The sequence below is a fragment of the Hesperophylax consimilis genome, chromosome 28, assembly GCF_061612785.1.
Source record: "Hesperophylax consimilis isolate HC1 chromosome 28, BYU_Hcon_1.0, whole genome shotgun sequence".
Taxonomy (NCBI): Eukaryota; Metazoa; Arthropoda; class Insecta; order Trichoptera; family Limnephilidae; genus Hesperophylax; species Hesperophylax consimilis.
The window spans coordinates 1,166,676-1,194,242 of NC_142863.1; the positions used below are offsets into that span (position 1 = coordinate 1,166,676).

The window sequence follows — 27,567 nt, forward strand, 5'->3', positions numbered from 1 at the left end:
CCCAATTCAAACACGAGAAACGTTTTACTCTATTGAATTGGGTAGTTACTTTAAATAGAAAATATTTTATTGTAATTAGTTTTTAGAACCGTATGTTTTTCTTCTGTAAATCTGTCACATGTATGTATTTCAAATAAATAAAAAAAAATGTATATATTTAAAAACACTACAAAAGAATTTTCTTTTCTGAAAATCGTTTATCTGACGGTTTACATATTTTTGACAGATGCTTTATTAATTATTCAAAATGTTTTTAACGTTTTTCTTTTCTTATTTCAGATCTGGTATCATCGGAAATTCGCTCAAGGAGAAATACAAATGATGTAAAAATTATTTTTACGAAAGCGAAATAGCCTTCAATATAAATCCCAAATGAAAACTCATTATAAAAATAAAAATAAAGCACTTTGTCTAATGAAACAAGGGTGATATTACAAAATTCAGCAAGTTATATAATACAATAAAAGTCTCGTTGCTGAGCTGTCACACCGCCGTCTGAAAAAATATAATTGCCAGTGTTTTCGAAAGCAAAGTTGTGAGACTGACAACAATTTGTTTTTTTCTGAATTATTATGGAACTGGTGGAAATGGTTCCACGCTTAAAAAGGAAGTCAATTAAAAAATACTAAGTTTTCCAAACAATAAAAATGTGAAACAGTGGAAGCGTTACATTTTAGTTCTTGGATGGCTTTTACTAGATCAAGTGATTATTTTTTTTAAGTTTTAGGAAGTAGTTAAGTGCAAGTTAAGTGAACGTTTATTGTCGAAATTTCGACGCGTTTTGCGACAAGTGTATTTTTTTCAAGAGTTCAATGAAGCCGTGCTCGATGCCTCCTCTTTGGATTGCGCTGTATTTGATTTTAGGTGAGTTTTTACCATTTATTTTTTAAATTTGATACTTTCAGAAAATTCTATAATTTTCCCTACTTGGTACAAGGGACTGAAAAGAGACAACAGGAGACAAGCTGATTGCTCGTGACCGCCCATACACAAGTACCTATGTGTGATCACAATAACATTATTGGCACCAAAACACAAACACAAATATAATTGATACTTAATTTGTTCAATTTTAAGGACAAACACGTAAAAATCGCTGTGTCTCCCTTATTGTTACAGCAAGAAATATAATCTTTACGGTTTATTAAAGAGAAGACACCACGCTTTATATTCAAATCTAGAAATTAACCACAAAATACTTAAAACGCACACCTCTATGAACTAGGAAACCAAAGGTTCCGACCGCAATTTGAGGAGAAAACATGAAAACTTTATAATTCATTTTTTTAATATGAAATGACAAAAAGTGAGGTGATGATAATGTTTATAATACATTTGTCTAATAAGTGTTTTTTCGTTAGCTGCAATCAGTTTTTAGTTCAGTGTTTAGACGAAAAAATCAAAGGCAAGTCATTTTTTATGTTTTCATTAAAAATTTTGATATTTAAAAAAATTATAAGTATTTATGAAAATAACATTTGAAAGCGTATTTCAACACATTTAAAAGTTATTTTTTTCATTTTTTTAAATTTTATTGCAAAGCGGAAATATACACAAAATTTCTGACCTTCTGAACCGTAACGGTCAATATGTTAGAGGCCTGGAGGTTTAAATAAAAGGCTCTATTATAATAGGTCAATGGCTTTTACTATAACGATCGATTTTAATACAATAATTATTTATTCAAACGCCATAAAATGGCTTTTACAATATAGTGATAATCGAATTACAAGCGTACAGTGGTAAACAAGATAATAATGGCAATACATTAAAGAACAGTCAATGTGTACACAAAAACACTATTGCAAGTGATGCAGTTATTAATATAAGTGCAGTAAGACAATGCATAATTCAAAAGAAATATATACCAGTGTAACAATAGTTGAACTAATTTGTACTAGGCTTGTATAAGACCTGTCATAAGTCGAAGTATGAGGTGTCTATGATAATAGTCAGTAGTGAGTTTATTGTTACCCACTAAATTAATTTTACTTGGAATAGCTGATTAGGCATCGCAACTTGGCATTAACAATTCAGGGCTGTCAGCAATTGAATGATACGTATGGATAAAAATTTTAAATAAAATAATACATTTATTAGCTAACACTATATCTGAAGTAAATAGTTTAGTGGTAGTAAAATATGATACAGGAGCCATGCAGAAGAATATTATCATTCCTGACATTGACTATTGTGTTTGAGGTATGTTATTATAGCCTTCTTATGACTATAATCCTTGCAGTTGAACATATCTACTACTTCTGTGTAATCGAGTATCTAAATGACTCAGGCCTGATATTTTTGTTGCATAGTGACATGCCTTTATGTTCATTAATTTATTTACTGTTTGATTATTGTATTATTTAAACTGGTTTGCATTGTTTGCGTAACTTGATATTGTTTTTAAACGTTTTTATCTCCATGGTATTTTTAATTTCACTTACAAAGGCATAAAATAATTTTGTATCATGGAACTTATGATTTTTCTGACTAAAAGACGTATTTAATTTGGGGTAGGCCGACAACATCCGTTATTTGCAATTTTTATTGGATTACAAACAGTTCTTAAACTCGTCGTGGAAGGAGATTTTAAAGAATAGGTTCTTAGTATTAAATCAGGGATTTATTCAATACTTCGCGTATTACATTAGTGACTTCGATAGTCGACCTAGCTAGGAGCTGGCTAAATGAGATCTGCATACACCATGTTTGTCTGGAAGCAGCCTAACTGGCCCTGGCGACTACTGACTACTAGCTGCCATCTTGCGGACTTCCAAGCAAGCTTTTTGCACTGCCCTCTATGAGTGCATATGTGAAGCTCTTAGCTAACTCACTTCCAAACATCATTCTATCGTTCTAATTAATCTTCATAATATTTTTACAAACCGTTACTCTCCCACGTAAAGAGACAGGAAAAAGTTCTTCGAATGACTCTTTATGCTTGTTCTCATGTATATACTTACATGTACAAATCTTTGGGAATTCATAAAAGTTTCATTTGTCTCGTGTACTTTAACTTTAAAACGTCTGTGAGAGTTTTATAGTTTTAACAAGTTTAACACGTAAAATGTTTCAACAGGGTGGAGAAAAACAGCATACAATTTTTATGATTATGAAAATGAATTTAATAGTAAAACTTTTTGTTATATCTGTTCTTACTTTGCAGATTTAATGGTTGGGAACTCTTTGTTAAAAAGTAAAAGGTTCTACTTATAATTGTGTTTATTACGTTACAGTAATAATAGGTCTGGATTTAGCTACACTGTTCATTACCCGAGGGTTGGTAAATCTCTGGATCGAGAAGCTTGTTGCCTGTCAATCTCATCTCACAAGTAAATGTTACACTCTAGCGACATCTGTCGGAATCTGGAGTAAGCTTTATGACTAGCGCCATCTATCGCTTAAATGCTCAAATTTATTACCATACACACTTTTTAATTTAAATTTTACTTTGGGACGTATTTCAGATGTTTTAAGGTCCATTAAACTTAGTAGCCGATGCCAGAAAATCATTTATACATTTATTTATATATTTTATAAAGCACATCTGTTATACAGGATGTTTTATAATAAGGTCATCTAAACTCAAACACAACTATAAACCTGGAATACATCTCTGCGGGTTATATAAAGATAGTACACAGTAGTCGATTTCACATTCCAATCACTGCCAGAATTACCTATGAACTCTTTCATGGAATAATTTTTTACATAAAGCTCACATATTTCATCTTTTGGGATGTTGTGTGGATGTTCTGTTTTAAAGAAAGGAATGAGAGGAAGTTCTAGGAAGGCAAATGGTATGAGGGGTGGGTAGGAATCTAGGGATCAGTGTGTTCAGGAGTGACGGATGAATGAATATATCCCTCCACTGCGGTACAAGGTGATGAGTCGAGACCAGTTGGAGAGATCAAAGGGTCATCTCAAACCAGCCTTTCCCGATCTCAAATACACCTCACCCGATGAACCCGGGCACCCCTGTTTAATCACCAAACGTAGCGAACCACTTGGGGTTACCCAATAAATGGTTTCTGGAGCGGCGGTACCCAAACCCGTCTTCCAAATTGTAAAACACATGGACTAAAAATAAAACATGGACTTAATAACATATAGACTAAATAACACAAGGACTAAATAACATATGGACTAAATAACACATGGACTAAATAACATATGGACTAAATAACACATGGACTAAATAACATATGGACTAAATAACACATGGACTAAATAACATATGGACTAAATAACATATGGACTAAATAACACATGGACTAAATTACTTATGGACTAAATAACACATGGACTAAATAACATATGGACTAAATAACATATGCACTAAATAAAATATGGAATAAATAACACATGGACTAAATAACATATGGACTAAATAACACATGGACTAAATAAAATATGGAATAAATAACACATGGACTAAATAACATATGGACTAAATAACACAATAACTAAATAACATATGGACTAAATAACACATGGACTTAATAACACATGGACTAAATAACACATGGACTAAATAACATATGGACTAAATAACACATGGACTAAATTACTCATGGACTAAATAACACATGGACTAAATAACATATGGACTAAATAACACATGGACTAAATAACATATGGACTAAATAACTCATGGACTAAATATCATATGAACTAAATAACACATGGACTAAAATAATTTATGGTCTAAATAACACATTGAATAAAATCATGGAGAGAATTACACCTGCTAGAATTAAACACGTCAAAAAAACCTTACCTATTGTTTATTTCACTATGAAATTTATTTAGGACACACGTACCCAAACACGTTAAAATGAAAACCTATTTTTATGACATGTGTGTAATTTTCAGAAGATGTAATCCTCTCCACGTGCCATTTCTTCTATGTGTAATAATACTTCACGCATTTGTAATTTCTCTCCGACACATTTGAATATTTACCTAATAAACTCTGACGAAATGTTTATCACTAGAAATTTGGCGAACGTAAAATAGATTTTGAAAAACAGGTCCATAAACAAAATTATTTATTTAACACATAAAATAACCTATTTATGATAACAATACTGTTAAACAATACTAACCGATTGTGAAAGTTTGTAAATGAGTGACCACTGTACGAAGGAGAAAATATGTTGCAAGGAAAAGAAGGACTCACCATGTGTTTCGACCAAATTCTTTGCTTCATCCAGTTAACCCTTCAGGCATCGGAAGGACATTACTAGCCACAAACATCATATTCCATTATAGCCTATGAAGGACAGATTTGACCGGGGCCTCTATACATTGCAATTTTTTTTTTCTATAATGCGTAGATATGTGATATGTCCGTCATTGGAAAGATAAATAATTATTCTTTACATTTTGTATCAAATATGTATACATTATTACATGGAAAAAAATGTCAAAGTGCATGATTACGAATTTCGGCATTTTTTCATTGACAGTTGAAAGATTTTTTATTGTATAAACGCTATGAAAAGTGAAGAGACGGTTTTATGACTTATTACCTACACAAAAGGATTGCGTTTTTTAAATATCGAATTATTTCAAAATTATGGACGTTCCGATCCAAAATGTCCTGGTAAGTTTTTAAGTTTGATATTAAAAATTATTTTTTTGTAAAGATTAACGTTTTTTTATAAATGCAAATATTTCAAAGACAATTTTATCCAGTTTATAAAATAGTATTTTTTTTGACGACAACTTCAAAAATATGCAGCACATTTTAGATACCTCGGGAGCAGTGGCGGCTCGTGACTTTTGGGTGTACTAGAGTGCTAATATTATAAAAAATGGCATTTCTGATGTTTTTATACCTGAATCGATTTTTTGTATGAAGATTTTCAGGAAATTTCAGTATAGCCGTGCGCCGCACGGAATTCCTGAAAATCTTCATACAAAAGATCAATTTTCGAAAAAAAATAAAAAATCGTTTTCAGCTACAACAACATAAATTAAGCCATTTTTGTAATATTAGCACTCAAGTAACCCAAAAGTCACGAGCCGCCACTGCTCGGGAGCATTACGAAATTCAAAGAAAATTCACCATGTCGTTGGGACTTGTTAAAATTTTTTTTTATTTTTTTTATTTATTTTTTTTTTTTAAAGAAAGACAAACATTCCCGGGTTACGAATAACCCAACAATGTTTGAAAATCTCCTACTACCACCAAATATAATAATAAATAAATAAATAAAATTAAAAATATTTAAAAACCTGAAGGGTTAATCTTCATTTGCGAAATAGCGCATTAGTGGTTCACTACGTAAATGACACCTGCGGAACTCACAAAAGAGCGGGCCGCAAACTTCATCAAATGATAGTTTGTTTCTGTGGAAAAGTGATTAGAGAACTGACACCGTCATACGCACGAGAGAGATAACGGGAGACAAGTTTTTTCTATTTAGTACGTTACGTTTTGTATTTGAGTGTAAATGAGAATTCAATTTGTAGAATCTAACTGAAAAAATCATGTTGTACGCATGTTTAATAGATTAAGTGCATCAGTAAAATAATAAATTGCTCCGCACTTACCATGGAGGCAGAAGTGGAAAAATAACGCAAGCGCATCTCGCTGCCAACTCGTTATTTATTCAGCTCGCTGGCAGAAGAGAAATAACCCTCTAAGCCGAATTGGCTACGGAAGATTTGCCCGTTGCTACGACTTTATTTTATCCATGCATGTGCTTTTTTGCGGAAACCAGAGGAGTCATTTCGCTGATAAGATTTTATTTTCCGAGAAGTTTTAAATAAATTACATTACTGCTAAACCTACTACTACAACGATTGTTTACGGAAATAATTGCTAAGATGTACCTACGATATATAAAACCAGATACATACTTAGACTACACATACTACGTTGAAATATTTACGGACCAAGTTATATACGGTATCACAGATCTATATTAAAAAAACATTAACTTCGCATTAGCCCATTCTGTGTTATTAGGTATACGAAATGATTGGCTGGGGGGTTCTTATATATTTTGATTATTACCTCTAGAAATAATTCAAAGGAATAATACTAATAAAAATTGACGTAAATATATCAGGCCTATAATAATAATATTCTTTATTCCTGAATGTCGGGAGGTAAGTGCAATCCCACACGTTCCACAGAGAGTATAAATACATAGTTATTTAAATTTGGCTTCCAAGAAACGGGGATTCTTGTATAAGGCTAGCAGGTTCTGCGATAATGACAAACTGCCAAACCTATAAAAATCTCAAGTACGCCCAACAAATGAATTTGGAAGCCACCTCTGGGCTGGAACTCCACAATAAACCTACTTGATTCTGTGCAAAGGCGGGCGGTCCGTGTGATTGACAATACAATGTTAACAGATCGATTGCCATCTCTAATACTCAAGCGCAATGTAGGCATGCTGAGTCTGTTCTACAGGTATTTTAATTAGCTCGCAGCGTTGAGCGGAACACCCGTTCATAGTTGATGTTGGATTCATGTGGAACGTGAAACGACCAACTAGCATCTGTTTTTCCTCAAGATTTTAAAATAATAGTGACAGGTAATCTGAGCTCGTTTAATTGAGAACTGCTGTAAACTGACGGTGTAATAAGTGCCAATTATATAAATGTAAAAAATAGGGAAGCGATTTAGTAGTTAATAAGGTTTTATATTTATCTTTCTGAGTTCATATTTCATATCCGCTTTTATTATCTGCCATGTTGTGAATACAACTTTTTTTATTAAAAAGTGATGGGTGTATTTTGTTTGGCAAAAGAAAACAATGAAATTTATAAAGCGTGGGCAGATTATAAAATATAATATAATTACAAAAGCGCTCTAAGCACTGAATAAATAACAAACACTAGAAATGTTTTACATTATCTTGGATAGAGGGGAGTTAAACTGTTAAATAATTGCACTTAAAACTGTACATTAAAGACACAATTAGTAAAAATTTAGTAAAATGTTTTAATAAAAATAATAATTCAATGTAACATAATTCATTTAGCAATTTCACATAGAAAATGGTCTTTTTTTTAATAAACACGACTTGGCGCCACAACCCTTGGGCCACAAGATATATTAAAATATTTGGCGTCAGTAAAATGGTTTCATCACTAACTCTGGCGGGACTTTAGTATGGAAACCTTTTAAAAACGTTTTCATTTAGAAAAAAAAAACAAAATGGCGTTTTTTGGCCGTTTAGTGAGAATGACAACGTTTTGGGATGTTTGGGATGGCGAAATATGATGCCAGGCAGGTTTAAGAGAGACAGAGCGCGTGCTAAGTGGGTTAGAGCCAAAAAATACAAAGTAAGTAGTAATACTGGTTTTTTCCATTCAATTCTACATAGAAAACATTTCTAGTGTATTGTAGAAAGGTTTATTATCGTCAGAGAGGTTAGAATATAACCTCGCAATTTACATTACTTCCTAATCTGTAAATCGGTGTTCAGTTGTTGCTGTGGAGATATTGATAGAAACTCTCGAATTTACTGACGATAATTGGAGAAGCAGTCGATTAAAAATTAGTGTGAATTAATTTTTAAAATATAAATTAAAAATAATGGACGAAAGAAACATCTCTGGTCAGTTTTGGATAGATTTTGCTCTGCAGGTGAGTGATGACGAATTCCAGTCACCTTTGCATTGATCAGTTGAATTCATCCGGATTGTATCGTTTGTCAAAAGAGGTCTATTTAAGACTAAAATGATTAAAAAAAAATTTTTTGTCACAATAACGTGGCAGTACGTTGAATTACAAATGTGCTAATTCATCATTATTAATAATTCTACTCTCTTGAGAGCTGGTTGACACATTATAATCTCATAGTGCGAATGCAAATCTATTACTGTGCTGATCTGCCGTCTGCTGCCGAATTTGAAGATCAAGGAGTGGAACTCAATTGCGAGTGCTATTTTCTGGCGAGTCTTTCTGTTTATATGTATTTTGGTGGCTGGTTTATAAGTGTTGCTTCTCCTGCAGAGTGAATTCAATGATCAATCCATTTTTTTCATAGGGAATTAAAATATTCCCTGATGGTCTGAGCTATTTACAAGCCAGATTATCACCAATAATTTTATTGCGAGAATAATTTTTACATAGAATTCACACGGAACTCGCGGTGTAACGACGGTGAGGAGTAGTCGGTTTGGAGGCTACATACAGAATGAATTATGGTAGTCAATGTTATTCTTTTGTTTCAGTTTTCATTTCAGTTAATCTAAATGAATTCTTCCTGATAAAAAGGTAAAACAAATTTCTGCATTTAAAATTTCGGCAAAGAATCGCCAAACTTTTGTATCACGAAACACGCCCACATGGTATTTCTACTGTTCTTTATTTAATGGCTCTGAGATTTTATGGAACAAATTATGTGTCGTAATTGCTTCGTCTCAATTACGTTTGTATGAAAGATCGTTTATTAATTAATTTTATTTTTGGAAATAAAGAGACATTTCAAAACCATACGACATAATAATAATAAGTGATTTATTATCTTTTTTTGTAACAAGCATTTCACTGGGATAACCCGTGATGAGGATTTCATGTACATATTGTTAAAATTTAGTAGTATGGAAAATATAAAGTAATTATAAAAAGTATTTTTTTATAATTATAGATATATATTTATAGAAGAGTAAAATGTTGTTTTTGTTCAGTTCATTGGTTTCAGTTTCAACCTGTATTTGGTGTCAGTATTTTTTATATTTCTGATATCCCTATGTTTTGTATTCAGCTTTTCATTAAAGATTTGAATTTATTTATTTCTTTTTTTATTTAACGCCCAGAGGGCTTTTACATGGTTGGTAGTATAATTTTAATTTGACAGATACTTTGAAACAACAGAGTGGGATTGTTTCTTAGAGTTTAGTACCATAGTAAAGGAAGCTTTTCTGACCAAATTTTGTATTTGTAGTTTTTGGTAAGTGGATAGTTTGAGAGTGCAAGGCTGATGTAAGTGTAATGAGTAAGATTACGAAAGGGATACTTGGATGGTTTGGGCATGTAGAGCGAATGAGCGAAGAAAGGAGTGTAAGGAGGATATATGATCCAAATGCGAATTTTAATAGAAGTCGGGGACGCCCGAGGAAGACATGGCACGATCAAGTGAATCAGATACTCGAGTCGGGCCATGTCAAGAGTCGGAATAATAGAAGAGTATGTATGAGACGATGTATGAATGTGAATGAGGTAAGGAGTGTGTGCTGTGACCGAGTTGTTTGGCGGTCCCTCCTCTCTGCCTACCCCTGCGGGGAAACGGCGCGATGGTTGGGTTAGTTAGTTAAATCTCAAATTAAAAGCTGAATTCAAAACATAGTTAGATCAGAAATAGAAAATATACTGACTCCAAATACCGACTGAAACACATGTAAAAATATATTTATAATTATTATTTAAAAATTCACTGTGTAATTATTATAACTTAATATTATCCATACATAATATACATTTAAATAATATGAAGATGAAATCCTTAGCACGGGAGATCCCAGTGATTATAGTATCATTTATATTTGTTACGAAAAAAAATGGAGATAATAATTTTTTTTTACTATTTTTATTACATTCTTCGTGTTTTTTTTACCCACAACATACCCACCGATTGTTAAATTCCCCTTTAAAGTTGAAAAATTTACAAGAATGGGACGTTGGTGAAAATTTCAAATAATGTCAACTCCGGTAGAGAGAGTATTTATAGTAGGTACTCACCTCAAAAGTTTCCCGTGAGAAAGCAAGGTGGGTAAATACCGTTCCCGAGGGGCTTTACTGTCCCCTTTTATAAAGGACTATTCCCTACTTCAATGCAACACGGAGACATCTCAAAAAACAAAGGAAATTTTGTAACATAACATCCATTTTGATGTGTTCTGTTGAACTTGTAGAAGAAAACAGATTAACGTTTTGAAATTTTGACATGTTTCGGTGCTCGATGGCCCCTTTCATTTATTATATTTTATGAGACATGAAGCGAAAAAACGGTTCCAATTTTTTTACCTCCAACTGACCGCCAACTGCCTTCAAACGCCAGTGACCTTGACTTTTGGGTGTTCGAGGAACGAACAAGGGTTGGGATAGCCGTATTTTAAAGGGCTATTCCACACAGATAAAGCGTGGATGAAGCCTATGGCTTATGACAGGCGAATGCGAAAACACAATTCGTAAGGTTAATTCACGTGATCGTGGTGCGGTAGCACTCGTTATTTTGAATTGGATTGCGATAAAATACCTATTAATGGATTATTGCTATAAAAACCGGCGATAGTATACACATTGGTTTTGACAGGACGAACGTTTTTGTGTGATTGTGCGGCTCACGGCACTCCGTGGTTATAGCTGACGTGTGTGAATTTAACCTACACAGTTCAAATTCTGACCATACTTTTGGTTAGCACACGGCCTGTGAAAAGCAAACGGTGTGATGGAACAGCTAATATTATAAAAAATGTCATCATTGATGTTGTTGTAGCTAAAAACTTTTTTTAATTTTTGTTTGTAGATTTTCAGGAAACTTCAGTTTGGCCGTGCAAATCCTGGCCTGAAAATCTTCATAAAAAAATCAAATTTTTGAAAAAAATGAAATATCTTTTTCTGCTACAACAACATCAATAATGGCATTTTTTGTAATATTAGAATTCTATTACACCCAGCCGCCACTGCCGGAGACTACCGAATCTGGTCTAAAAGCACCACTTTTCGCATTCCAAGGGTATAAACGTATACGTTTCTGCGAGATATTGGTAAACAATATCGTATCTAATTATTTATTTATTTGGAAAAGTTGACAGCAAATCTTTAATTATATATTGATACAGTAATAATATTATTAATTATGCCAATTATGCCAATTATGAACTTTCCACTGATGAATAGTTAATGGTGTTACAATGGTGTACAATGGCATAGAGATGTTCTCTTAAATTAATTTCTTGATTAGTTAGAAAATATTAAAAATATTAAAATAAAGGAGGGTGGGGGGGAGGGGGAAATATAGGATAAAGATTAAGAGGCAAAGGACGGGAATATATAGGAATTGAACTTCTAGTTTGAGTTTTGTTGATTATTGAGTTTTTGTTTTATGTCGCGTAAAGTCGAGTTAAATATGTCAATATGGTTATAATTTAAGTTAAAAGAGTGTGTGGATCTGTAGATAAATGAGTTTTGTTTGGAATTCGTCTTACAATGAGGGAGATTAAAAGTAAGCAACTGTCTGCTGTTGCAATTGGGAACATGGAATAATAGGCGTTGAAGAAGATCAGGACTATCGATTAAATTGTGTGTAATTTTGAATAAAATTACCGAATCTGCTATATTTCTTCGGAAAGTTAACGTCTGTATATTGAAAAACTTTGCAGAGTCTTCATTACTGATATGAGATCGAAAAGAGCGGAAATTAAGGTACCTTAAAAATCTATTTTGAACACTTTCAATTCTATTTTTATGTATTGCATAGCCTGGGTTCCACACTTGTGATGCGTATTCAAGGATACTACGAACGTATGAGAAATACAGTGTTTTGAAAGTAGCAATGTCTTTGAATTGTTTACAGGAACGGATTATGAAACCCAGCATAGAAGATGCGTTAGTGACTACGTGGTCAATATGTTTATTGAAATTCAGTTTACTATCAAGTATAACCCCAAGGTCCTTAATTTCTGATTTGGTAGATAAAGGTTGATGATTAATTGAGTATTCGTGTATAAATATGTTTTTGTTTCTAGTAAAGCGTACGATGAAGCATTTGGATATATTTAATTCCAGACAATGGGCATTAACATACGCGTTTAAACGTTGTAAATCCTTTTGCAGCTTGTGACAGTCTTCGATTGATTTTATAGGTGAGAAGATTTTCATGTCATCTGCATATAGGATGGTCTGCGAGTGTAAAAATCAGTGACCAATATCATTGATATAGATATTAAATAGTAACGGTCCTAACAGGCTGCCTTGAGGAACTCCCGATGTTACAGCAACAGAGTCGGATTTAAATCCAGCAACCACTACTATTTGACTACGGTTGGAGATATAAGAAGAGAGCCAACGATAAAGATTGCCGTGAATACCAATCTTTAAAAGCTTGTTCAACAAGGTTGAGTGATCGACCTTGTCAAACGCCTTACTATAGTCGGTATAGACAGTGTCCACTTGTATTCTAACTAACTAACTAACTAACCATCACGCCGTTTCCCCGCAGGGGTAGGCAGAGAGGACGGACCGCCAAACAACTCGGTCTTGGCACACACTTCTTGCCTCGTTCACATTCATACATCGTCTCATACATACTCTTCTATTATTCTGACTCTTGACATGGCCCGACTCTAGTATCTGATTCACTTGATCGTGCCATGTCTTCCTCGGGCGTCCCCGACTTCTGCTACCATTCGCATTTGCATCATATATCCTCCTTACACTCCTATCTTCGCTCATTCGCTCTACATGCCCAAACCATCTAAGCGCCCCTTTCTTAATCTTACTCATTACGCTTACATCAGCCTTGCACTCTTTGCGGATCTCCACATTCCTCACACGATCAAACATGGTTTTACCACACATACGCCTCAGGGATCTCATTTCAACAGCATTCAATCTACTTTCATCCTTTCTTTGCCAGTTCCATGCCTCATTTCCATACATCAAGGTAGGTACCAGCACTCCGTTGTGGACTGCTAACTTCGCTTCTTTGGACAGTTTTTTGTTATCGCCAACGGCGTTCAGTCCTCCATTAACGGAATTACCTGCATTTACCCTTCTTTCAATATCTCTGTCAGCCTTCCCATCTCTCGTAAACATACTTCCTAAATACACAAACTCATCCACCTGCTCCAAGTATTCCTCATTCACAATTATATTGCACACTGTTTTCGTACTCTCTCTTTCAAACACCATTACTTTAGACTAACTTACATTCATCATTAACTCATTCTTCATGCATACTTCGTTCATCCTAGACACGAGAGACTGTAGATCTTCTATACTATTAGCAATCAGCACCGCATCATCAGCATACAACAGGCAACATACTTTCAAATTATTCAAATTCGCGCCCAATCCCACCTCTTTCAATTCTTGCATACAATTATCCATGTATAGATTGAATAACCACGGTGACATTACGCAGCCTTGTTTAACACCTTTTGTGATATCAAACCACCCCGTAAAACCACCGTTTACCCTAACACATGCAACGCTTCCCTCATACAGAGACGCGATTGCCTGAGTCAGATATGTATTCACTCCATACTTGGACAACACCTTCCATAGCTTTTTCCTGTCGACTCGGTCGTATGCTTTTTGTAGATCTACAAAGGCACAGAAAAGTTTCTGGTTTTTTGCCAGAAACTTCTCAGTGAGCATACGCAATGAGAAGATCTGGTCCATGCACCCCCTTCCACTCATAAAAGCACCTTGTATTCTGTTATCCAAATTATCCTGCAGGTACTCTGTGAGGGTTAAAAGATTTGTGGTTGTAGATTTACCACTAATGAAACCGCGTTGGGTCGTATTCAGGCTGGGCTTAAGAGCAGAATATAGTTGATCATAGACTATTTTTTCAAAAATTTTGTTAAATATACAAAGTTTGGAGATTGGCCTGTAGTTTTTAACGTCTGTTTTTTTGCCATTTTTGAAAATAGGAGACACATAAGCAGATTTCCATATAACAGGGACAGTGCAATCGGTTAGGGAACGATTGAAAATTAAAGAAAGGGGTAAGGCTAGATTGTGTGCACATTGTTTGATAAAGATTGAACGTATTTCGTCAGGACCGGCACCTTTGCGAGTATCAATTTCCTTAAGGTATTTTAAGACGATTTCTCGTATCACCTCAATATTGCTTATATTGGATGTATGGTTCCCGACGTCAGTTGGATCAAGGGTAAGTGGATCGGAGGGTTTACTGAAAACTGAACTGAGATATTTTGAAAATAAATTTGGAATTTCCGTTCCATTATTGGCTTTCAGCTCTCCAAAATACATACATTTTGGGACACCTTGGGATGCGTTAGAAGATTTGACGTGGCTCCAGAAGTTTTTAGGGTTTGAGGAAATATTGTTTTCAATATTACTCAAGAAACGGGATTTGCTTTTTCGACATAATTCTTTGTGCCGTTTACGAAGCAGGGAAAATGCGTCATAGTCAGCCTGGTTCTTGTGTTTTTTTATATTTGCTAAAGTATTTTGATTTTTCCTCAGTTACCTTAATAAGGGCAGCACTGTACCAAGGAGGATATTTCGAGTTCCACGAAAGTTTATGAGGAATATGAAGATTTATGAGGTATTTCAAAAACGTATAGAAACCGTCAAGCGCTGGTTCTATTTGAGAGGTAGAAAAAATGGAAGCCCAGTCAGCTTGTTCAAGGGCGAAATTAATTGAATCGTAGTCTCCACGATTATATAGAAAAACTTTTCTTTTCGCATTTGTCAATGAAGGAGTTTCCTGAAATGGCACACTAATGGATAGAGCTTTATGATGTTCATCTTCGGGAACTAGCGGGTCGTCATTAGATTCGACGGATATTAGTAGATTTGACAGAATCAGATCTAGGATATGGCCGCTTGAGTTTAGTTCACCGTTATATTGAGAGAGGTTCAGAAAATGCATACAGTAGCCCGGAGTGAAAGAGGTCGAAAAAAATTTTTCTTCGAATTTCAAAAACCCTATATCATTTAATGTTGCTGTAGATAAATAGCTGTTGAAAAATATTTTTTATTTTTTTTTGACATATGATCTTCAGGTGGCGCAGAGGACCTGAAATTTTAAAAAAATGATCGATTCTAGAAATTTTTTAAAAATTTAAAACAAAATTATTATCATATTTAACTTTATTATTTGCATTAACATATAAGGAACATTAAGAATATATATTTTTTTAATCATTTCAACCTTCAGTCGTGTCATATGCGTATGGGGTAGCTCCCTGAATTCCAGAGGAAAAGTGTAATTTTGTTTCGAATTTCGGCATTTCTTTTCTCGATTTTATTGTTGCTCGAATATATCCATCGCGTGCTGTACTTCCGCAAACAGCCAAGCTAGCTTCAGTGACCAGCTTCACACATCTCTCCACAGCCTGTTTTGGAGGTTTTGTTTTTATGGTGAACCATATTGGCGCATACACTTTTATCACAAACGTAGCAATCTCAACCAGACTATGAGTTGGAAACTTTGTTGCTAAATGTAGTCTCAATATTCCATTTGCACAGGTTAGCCAACGAGAGTGTGCCAGCTTTTCTGGTTGCTTATTAGCCAAATCAGTTTTTACGCTGCCTTGTGTTACAGCTTGACAAATTTCATACAGATACTTTTGATCATTGCTTAGAATTTTCACGTCGATATCGGGTAAGACTCTCGCAATTTTATCAAATTTTACCACAGGGAGGTCTTCACAGTGCTGTAACATCTTGCCAATGACTCCTGCGAACGTATTGGGACCTGAAGTACTGCCATCCAAAGTATTAAAAAGATGACGCAGTGGTAATTCGTTGGCATGCAATAAACATATAAACCAGTGTAATGGTCTATTTAAATGTCTTTTAATCAATGCGATTGCTCCATTCTTGAAGCCCGTGTTTACAGCCGTTCCATCTAATTGCTACAATGGTTGATAAATCTCCGAAGTGCAAATTTAAAAATTCTACAATTGAATCCTTGATAGAATTAGCGGTTCCAGAAGGAGGCGCGACGTGGCCAATGTACTGAGAATCTGGCTCGGAGAGCAAAACAATATGTTCTTCAGTAATGGCTCTCCTGTGGTACTTGTTATCATGTTTTTCCTGCACAATGGTCTTGTTTTTCCGACCATCAAAATATAACCCACTTGTTTTACCGTCAGAACACCCGAAGCTCGAAATCTGCCTTCTTTGCAACTCTTCTCGAACTTTTCGGCGCTCGCGTCGTAATTTACTTCTATCTATTACTATTGAGAAATCTTGTTTAGAAATAAAACCAATATCTTGAAGAACTGCACTGGCGATGGTTGATGCTGATCTGTCGGAGACACCAGTCCTGTCACAGGCTGTGGCAAGATTTTTCAATCAATGCCTCATCTGATTTGTTTGTGATTTTGATGTGGATGGCGTGGAGTATGCCGGAAAAAGTGTATAAAATTCTGGATCTTAATTGCTGTCTGATAATCTTACACTATCATCCGAGGTCTCTGAAGTCTCTGGTGAGGGGCTCAGAGGTTTCTCAACAGTCTGTTTTGAAGGAATTTATTTTGCCTCATCAGTCGTAATTGCCTACGCTCTAAAGCCTTGGTTGCCACTATATCTTTTGAGCCGATATACATTTTGCGGCTACTTCTCTGATCTTGCAGGAATTCTAGCTCTTTCTTGGGTATTTTCACTAAACATTTACAAAAATCGACACAAATGCACTTGCAAACAGCAATATCAAAGAGTTTTTTTGTTGCATCTTCATAAAATTCAGTTTTCTTTTTAGGTACTCGACATTTCTTTAAGCATTTGTACTTGTGATAGTTAAGTTACAATTTGACGTTCAGTTACAATAGGAATATACGCTTTATTCCACAACGTAATTAGATCAATTGCAATTATTTCACATATATCTTTCACAGAAGGATCTTTCCCATTTGATAACCACTGCAATTCATTTCTAATCCACAAATAATACTTCATTACATCCGAATAAGTTGGCAACACATTGTCTTTTAATTTTTCTGGGCCACCAAACATAGAACACATAGAAATTTTTCTTGTTTTAGGCATATTACAAAGAAATCACAATCAAGTTTTCGCAGCTGTTCCAACGAACGTGCACTCCGCGCTAATGTCTGTTAATTACTGATTGACTGCAACTGTTGTTACGCAAAATAGTGTCAAAAGGTGGGGGGAAGAGGGGTAAGTTAGATGGCTAAAACTAAAATACATTTTGTGACGTTTAAGCTGGATTAGATGATGTGCTTGTTTACTAACAAAATCTGAAAAAACACAATTTTTTGTAGAACTTTAGGGTCAGTGCGCCACCTGAAGATGAAGTTGGAATTTGATGATATTTTGTGTACTTTATAGGGTACTACCAAGGCACCCATTGGTGGTATAGGAAACACGAAATTTGAAAAAAAGTTTTTTCACTCCGCCCTAGCATACAGTCTACGAAGTAATTACTAACGTGAGTAGAGTAATTACTAGCTGCATAGTGAGCAGATGGCGTAGTTTGGATCCATGAAATTTCAGGAAGATTAAAGTCACCTAAGATAATAAAAGAATCATTGGGGTTATTTGATACTACGTCTGATAACATGTTCAGGAAATTTTTGATTAAATATTGAAGTTGAGTCCCTCCGGGGATGTACACGCAACATATATGGACCAAACTGTGAGGTGTAGTATTGGTGCGAATGGTGACCCAAATGTCTTCAGCACAAGAAGTCCATTCTGGTCTGGCGACGCTGATCAGCTCCTGTTTAATAGCTATCACTACACCACCGCCAAGACGCTGACCGGTGGAAGCGTAATCGCGGTCTCTACGATATACATAGTATACAGCTATATGATGGTATTATAGATTCAAAAGTTAACAAGTCAATTTAAAGCAGCAGAATGTTGGAAATCTTTGACTGTATCCCTCAATTATTTTGAAAATAATACCCAATTATTTAGATTTATCTCTTTTCTATTGAATTGTTTTTTTTAAGTAAATAATTAACATTGCCGTATTTTTCAGCGCACAAAGTGAAAGTCATTTAAATCCATACTTCAATTTTATGAAAGGAAGATACCCCAAACGTGTTATTTATATGTAATCCTTGTTTGTACTGTAGTGATCTATAAAACTGCTAAAATAGTATGTGTTCGAGCAAAGCCGATTATTATTTTAACAAAATTAGTTTAATACATACCTACCTCCTACACCTGCCTGATCCCTTTGCCACCAAGAGAAGAAGAGTTCCCGCGCGGTACCTTTACTACCGCGCCACAAATAACAAGTAACAAGTTCAAATTCGAGTTGCGTGAAAAGTGAAGCAATTCCCCGTGAATTTTTTTGTGACTCAGAAGAAACAGAGGATATCATCAACAAGATTAGTTGATTAGTACGATTGTTGATTAGTACGACAACATTTAAAACAGTGCGCACGTCAAATAATCGCTCCACAAAAATCGCTCAAATTCATAGTTAAAATCTCACCAAAATCAAACAACCGACGGTTGGTGTTTACCTGAAAAACCAGTGAAGTGATTCATCCAATTTAGTTTAGTCTAAACGGCCTAGTCATTACAATTTTAAGTGATTAAAGTGACAATTTGAAGTGACAGTGACCGCCTTGCAAACTCAATCAAAACCTTTTATTACAACAAATACAAACGGACCTGTGCCCTCACAATTAATATTATAATTATTTATCGATACGTCACAGGTGGTCAGTAGCCTGGTGGTATAAACGTTTCGCCAATTCTCTCCGTGGAATACGGGAAGTCAGTTCAAACCCCACAGTTTCCAAAAAAAAAAAAAAAACTTTGCTGCTTTTTTTTCAACCGCATTTTTTTTTTGTTCTTTTAAATTTAATTTTAATCTGCATTGTAACGTGTGATATTTTTGAAACCCTTTAAACAAAAAATATAGAACATCTAATTAAACAATAAACTTATTTTAAAAAATACACAATGAGCAGCACCAGAGGCAAGACAACCATTCTGGATAGCGAAGATAAAATCATACAGTTCCTAGAAAAAAAAATGGACGTAATGAAAAAAGACATAATGTCTCAAATAGCTATTCAAAACATTGAAAACCAAAAAAACATCGATAGCTTAAAAAAAGATATGTCGGAAATTATAGAAAAAAAATTCTCTGCTGAATTAAAAGATGTAAAAAACCTCAAGAACCAGCTGTGCGAACTCACCAAGACCATTGACTTTCTTTCACTAAAAATCGATGACTATGAAGTAGAGAGAAATAAACTACACAAAAAAATTAAGGAAGTGGAAAAAGAAAACAAAAATTTAAAATCTGTTGTAAATCAATCTCTACAAAACTGCCTTGAAACATCGCTCGAAATCAACGGAATCGAAACTAAAAAAGAAGAAAATCCTAAATTACCTATTGAATGCATCTTTAAAAAAATAGGGTGTGAAGATTTACTAAATAATAATTCCATAATAAACATTTACACCAACTCACTAAAGAAATGTATAACAATAAAGATGGCTACAAAAGAATTGAAAGACAGGATCCTTTCCCAAAAAAAGAAAGCGGGATATTTCTCCGCCAAAGATATAAATCACTCCACCTCGATAAACCCTATCTACATAAATGAAAAGCTGACGCCACAAAACAAGCAATTACTCTGGCTAGCGAGAGCAACAAAGGCGATGGGTTACCAATACGCGTGGACGAAGAACGGGAACGTCCTTCTCCGCAAAAATAAGGATACTCCAATTATATACATCAGAGACGCGAGCGACATACCCCTTCAATAACCTGGACTCCCTCCTGTACCTTCAAAGATGACCTCCGGACTCAACTAAAAATGGCCCCTTCAGAAGAAAACAGCATCCCTGAAACTCTTGAATGTGACAATTTTGAAGATGTAAACACACTTTTCTACGACACATCTTTCAACATACTAAACATGAACATCAGAAGCATTCGAAAAAATTTTGATGATTTCTGTATCCTTTTAAATTCGTTAACCTTCCAAATTGATTTTATTGCACTCACTGAAACACAAATGCGTGAATGTACCCCTTTCAACTTACCAAACTACACTACTTTTTCAATTCCGTCTAGACACACCTCTCACGATGGCATAACCATATTTTACAATATACACACCATATCCAACATTAGCATAGACAACACTCATTTCAAATATGCAAATGCCGTCCATGCAACCTTCTCCTCCAAAGGAAAAAAATACTCAATTTTAACAGCATACCGCTCCCCTTCTTTATCCCCAATTTTGTTTACACAAGAAATCAAAACTTTTATCAACAATAACAGCTCTAATCAATTCGATTTTGCATTTTTTATGGGTGATATTAACATAAATATACAAAACGCTGTATTAAATCCGACCGCAAACGAATATCTAAATGTTCTATACTCCACAGGATACCTATCATATATAAACAACACTACCAGACCTAATCATCCAAACGATACATGTCTTGACCATATATTTCTAAAAACACACAAAAATTTCCAACATAAATCCGCTACATTAAAAATCGACATAACTGACCACTATCCCACCTTTTACGGCCATCATACACCAAATTTATCCATCTCTGTTGAACCGAAAAACAAAGCAATGATTAAAATCAACTATTCAACTTTAAATAACTTACTGAACGAAGAATCGTGGATCGCTGTCCTATCTAATGACAACCCAAATTTGGCTTTAAATACCTTCTATGAAATACTTCAAAATTATATTAAAAAAAGTCAAGAAACAATAGCACCGCCAAAAAGTAAGCACAAACACATAAAACCGTGGATTACGCGCGGACTAATAATCTCAATACAACACAGAAACAAACTTTTTAAGATCTATAAAAATCACGAAAAATATTGCACATCCAAAAACGAAGCACAGAACCACACCAAACGGAACGAATACATTTTATTTAGAAACTACCTAAACTCAATCATAAAAAAACAAAAACAACAATACTACTCTACACAACTACATAATGCTCATAACGACTCCAAAAAAACATGGCACGTCATAAACGAAATCTCAAACAGGAACCAAAAAGTTCATAAAACTCCTCAAAAAATCATTACTGACAATAACACAACCATCGAAGACGCTGAGAGCATTGCAAACAATTTCAATCACTTCTTTACAAACATCGCCTCAACCCTCATAGATGATAATCCCAGTCTTAGCATTCACTCGAATCAAATTCCTCCCGGCCTTTCAGATTCTAATGTCACTACATATGAACTATCTACATTCAACGAAATAACAGAACTTGAAATCTCAAAACAAATTGACAACCTTAAAGAGAAGTCTGCAAATGGCCCAGATAACATTAGCAATACCACAATTAAATCAATTAAAAAGCATATAATCATTCCAATACATCATATTTTCAACAACTGCATCAGGCATAGCATTTACCCCAATGACTTCAAACTCTCTCACATCATTCCAATACATAAATCCGGATCTCAATTCAAAACAGACAACTACAGACCTATAACTTTAACTTCTCAATTATCCAAAATCTTCGAAAAGTGTTTAAAACGACAAATTATGAACTTTCTAGAATCTAATGATATCCTCTCAGCTAATCAATACGGCTTTAGAACCAAACTGTGCACCGATGACGCTATCTTTAGCTTAACCAAAAGCATATACTCTAACCTTGACTCTAACACTAAAACGCTAACCATTTTCTTGGATTTAAAGAAAGCGTTTGACACAGTCAACCACAAAATTTTATTAAAAAAAATCTCTAAAGTCGGTATTAAAAACAAAAGTTTCATGTTATTAAAAAGCTATATATTGAATCGCCAACAACGCACAAAAATAGGAACAAGCTTAAGTACCTATGACTTGACAAAACATGGTATTCCTCAAGGAACTGTCTTAGGGCCACTACTCTTTCTAATCTACATCAATGACCTATGCAATATTGCAATACCAGGTAAAATTCTCTCTTTTGCCGATGATACTGCAATAACAGTACAAGGTAAAACGTGGGAAGAAACAACCAGGAAAGCCAACAAATGTATTGCAACAGTCAAAGATTGGCTTGATAGAAATCTTCTCAGTCTAAATTTGAATAAAACTATCTTTATTCCCTTTTACAATTCCCAAAAGTCATCCCCTAAAAATAATCTTAATCTGAAGTTCCACAACCCTAATTGTAACTTTGCGACATGCTTAAACTGCGAAGACGTGAAATTCGGACAATATATCAAGTATTTAGGAGTTACTATAGACTGCCAACTCAAATGGACTTACCATATAGAAAAGACGGTCAATAAACTGAGATACCTAAGTTACATTTTCAAACGAATGAGCAACATTGTCAATATAAGAACCATGAAACTTGTTTATGACGCGTTAGTGCTTTCATCTATTTCCTATGGAATAATTGCCTGGGGAGGAACTTACAATAATCACGTAAAACCCTTAGAAATCGCTCAGAAATCCATCATTAAAATAATGTACCAAAGGACCAAGACATATCCCACCAACCAGTTATTTCAAGAAACAGAAATCATGGAACTAAGACGGATCTATTGTATTCAATGTCTCAAATTTATATTTACGCGTCCTATCAATTTCACCAAAAACACAAATCGCTCGAGCCAGAGACATACCACATGCGTGTTCACAGTCCCTCACTGCAAAACTAGGCTGGGCCAAAGGCACATCAACTATATTGCCCCAAAATTGTTCAATTCTTTACCCAATTCCATCAACATGTCTCAAAACCTGAACTTATATAAGAAAAATGTTAAAAGTTGGATAAGAAATAATTTCGAAGCGAGTAACTTTTTTCTATAATTTAAGCCATCTGTTTCTAAATAACTAAACTACCACATGTCTCTCTGTAAATTAAAGATTAATTTCTTTAAATCAAAGAAATATATACATGCATCTATGTTTTATGTGTGTGTGTGGGTGTGTGTGCGTGAGTGTGTGTGCGTGTGTCTGTGTGTGCGTGTGTCTGTGTGTGCGTGTGTCTGTGTGTGCGTGTATCTGTGTGTGTATGTGTGTGTGTGTGTGTGTGTGTGTGTGTGTGTGTATATGTTTGTAAATTTAAAAAAAAAAAAAGAAAAAATAGAAACTTCTCTAAAAAAAAAAAAAAACCAATCACATTGATCTCTATAGATACATTTAACAAGTTTAAAAAAAACTATATTTTAAACACCACTGTTTTATCCTTACACTATAATACCCACGCTCAGGCTTCGCCTTTGTGGGATTTTTTTGTTACTCTTTCATTCTATATTACTATGTATGTACCTGAATTGTATATGTATCAAAAATTTTGTTAATAAAAAAAAAAAAAAAAAAAAAAAAAAAAGGTAATATTTTTCAGTATTCTGGTCGCATACTCACTACAGTATCATGTCCGTTCTTTTTCCATTCATTTCGTCATCAAGAACTCGCGGCTCTATATTGCAATACCAACAGTTATTGTAACGCGTATTAAAAATAAAGATTTAAAAAAATAAAACGCGTTTTTAAAGATATCATAGTAACGCATTGTTCAAACGATTTTTGTCAGAGAGGGGAGAGACGACTTGAAATATTATTAAATGTTTGTTTGATGGGCCGATTTGTGGACAAAAATAAGGATGGAAACTTTCCAACGATCCATGTGACGCAATGATAAGACTGCTGACTTGGAGTTGTAAATAATGGGCTCAGTTTTTGGCAAAAGCAAAAAATTTCACACCACATTCAGCATTTTTCGCTTATAATCACGGGAGGGATTGAAATATTGTTATATTATGGAACGGTATATCAGTGAGTCCGTATCATCGCTATGTGCGATATTCCTCGCTCACATTTAAGAGGAAGCTACAAGCCAAAAATGTGTATATTCTTGGTACACCTTATATTGTAGGTAATAGGCATTAAAATCGCTTGACAAACGGAGTGTAAAAACGTTCGATTTCAAGCACAAAACTGTTTCTTATTTATTTTATAAATAATTTTATAAGAAAGCAAAAAGTTAATCATAAGAAACTGTCGCAGATAATCTTATCTATAATACTGTATTTTTTTAAGTTGTTTCCTTTATGCGTTCGTTCATGAATTTTTTTTTTTTTACATTTATATTTTTTTATTGAGTAATTTCTTTTTTTTATTTGTATTCTACTCGAGCCAAACGATAGGAAAACCTTCAATTTATCTAAAGCATATTTTTGGTATTAATAATGTACACCAATTCGTTATAAAGATTAATCAAAATAGTGATTTAGCATTAAGCTTCGCCTTAAGCTAGCTAAAAAATTGAATACCTAAATCGTCCGCTCAAACCTAGGTAAGCCACAGAATAGTTCCCTTTTTAGACGCCGATGTGATATCATAAACAAGTGTCAAATATGACATTTCCGTGAGTAATCAAACTTGTAAACTGTAGCGTTTTTTCATTATCACACTCATGTAATGTTTTCTCCCTCCCACATATCAATTAGTAATTTGGTCGTCTTTTTCATGTATTTTGTCTCTGTCTATTACATAATATGTCATATTCTGTCTCCCTTTGTCTTTCTATATATAAGCGCATTCTCTGTCTTAGTTTTTAGTTAATAATAACACCCTGATGAAGCTTGACTGAAGCGAAACCGGTAGATATGTTAATTAATAAAAAAAACTCGTAGTTAATAAAAAACTTGTATTTGAATTTAGAATGTCTAACCACAAAGTAATTGCTTCCTACGAAAAAAAAATATTTTTCTCCTCTGAACAACTGCATTAGCGCTGTAAAAACGCTTTTAATTAATTAATATACACGAATGCACTTTATTAAATTCAACTCAATTCATGTAGTGCATTTCCATTATTACACCTATAGTAATCCTTTGGGAAAGCGCACTCACCAATATTAAAGGCAAATTTACAATTATTACTAATGAAAATAACACTAATCAATTTGACTAATGGAAAGGTAACAATTTTCAGTTGCCAAATACCACTTTTGTAACGTATATTTGTAATACTTCTTACGGAAATGAAATAAGTCCCAAATGATTTCAATGTCCCCTTGGCCGAAATATATTTTTCAATTGCATTTTATAAGTTGTTAAAATAATTAATTAATTATTCTCAGGGACAGTCTGGCAAAAACACTGAAAAACCTAAACGATTTTTGCTGCGCTAAATACGGATTGTTTCTAATTTCACCGGCTGCGCCAATGTTATTTAGTATTTTGCGTGAGGTAGGTAACTTGGTTCTTCAATGATAACATAATAACTGTTATGTGTGACGTTTGTTGATTGAACACCGAATTATTGTGTACAATCGATAAAGCCCTAAATCAATACGATATTGATAAAATCCATCACCTATGGTCGGTAGCAATATATGGGTATGATTCCAACAGTCGGTAGACAAAAGCCATTTGTTTTAGAGTGGCCTTAAAGGTGTCAGGTGAGCTATCAATATGCACAACTTTTTGGATAATGTCGTTCGATATGCAAAATAACTGGCTTTTTAATGAATGGAGGAGAACCAATGGAATGATAGGATGGAGCTAAGCAGCATCAAAACACGTTAAACAACTGAAGGTAACTCAGAATTGCATCATAAAGACCATAATAAAAGTTCCCATAAGGAAGTCACAAACAGAAATTCTTAAACAATTTGACGTTCCAAATATACAGAAAATCTATGCCCAAAACATTCTGGTACATCACCTCAAAAATGATTTACAGGCAAACACCTTACATACTCAAAAAAACAGAGACAAACAAACAGAGATACTAAATATACCAAAGTGTAACTCTACCTTTGGACAAAGAAGCTCTGAATTTTTAGCAGTAAAGGTATATAAAAACTCCCACTTAGTATCAAACAATTAAGAACAAAAAATAACTACATTAAGGACATTAAATCTTGGCTTAAGGAATTACCGGATAAAGAACTTACTAGCATACTTAAAACATCGTCGTAGAAGTTTATGGAAATCCTTACCCAAAACATGAAGTCGAATCATAGAAGTCGCTGAAAACTTCCAAAACCTAGTCCCCCTCAACACCGGATCTCCTAGTGAGGAAGACTATGAATATAATCAAAATCTCTTATATATATATAAATATACATATTCTTGTAAAAAATCAAAAAAAAACTAACTAAGCTCTTAGAATTGAAATAAATCGTATTCACGATCCATCATCCAAGAAGCCGTTCAAACAAAGTCGTTAGTCATAACTAAAGACCTCATGATCTAATTAACTAATCACTTTTAGTGTCAAAAATATACTCGATCTGCCAAAGTTATTATTTCAATTGGACATTGTCATTTTATTGGCATTTTTTTTTTACTTTTAAATAGCCGTCTGACGTTTAGGAAGGTAAGTTCATAGACAGATGCGCCAGTGCTGCCAGTGTATGTAAATTTATATTATCGATATTGGTCTGGGTATCAACAGCGCGATCAAAGATATTAGAAGAACGAGATATGCCATGTTGGCCGCCGGACCGTAGGCGGAGTACTACCTAATTAGGGTACTTTGAATACTATTGGGACGTGTGCGCACATAAATCTGTTCTATGTATTAGTGCGGATACCTTAGCGTAAGCGAAGGTGTGCAGTAGTATTGGTGAACAAAACCGGCGACACTGGGCAAAACAATTCCACACAGTATGAACTGCTCATAGCACATCTCGTTCTTCTAATATCTTTGAGCGCGATCGACCCGATATATGTAAAGTTATCGATTTTACTGTACTAAATTCCGTGGTTTATAAAGAAATAAGACATAGAGACAGTGAGATCGCGCTACTCCTTATGAAGGCTCACTTATTGTTGTCTCACTTACCACAATGTGTGGTGTCAATTAATCTGTGTACGTGTATTGATATAAATTACACCTTTATGAATAATAATAAGCTGTTAACTAGTTTTGGTTTCAGTC

The 27,567-nt window shown here is 34.3% G+C and overlaps 1 protein-coding gene and 1 long non-coding RNA gene across 2 annotated transcripts in view; both read left to right on the forward strand.

The window, feature by feature from the left end:
- Positions 1 to 383, forward strand: part of LOC149409999 (uncharacterized) — a 213,868-nt gene extending 213,485 nt beyond the window's left edge. The window contains exon 3 of the long non-coding RNA XR_016305043.1: positions 280 to 383. This is a non-coding gene — a long non-coding RNA (uncharacterized LOC149409999). The remainder of the gene's footprint in view (positions 1 to 279) is intronic.
- Positions 384 to 732: 349 nt separating this feature from the next.
- Neto (Neuropilin and tolloid-like) overlaps positions 733 to 27,567 on the forward strand; it is a 335,932-nt gene continuing 309,097 nt past the window's right edge. The window contains exon 1 of the mRNA XM_089649023.1: positions 733 to 864. Within this exon, the coding sequence (XP_089505149.1) occupies positions 813 to 864 (52 nt within the window). The 5' untranslated portion in view covers positions 733 to 812. The remainder of the gene's footprint in view (positions 865 to 27,567) is intronic.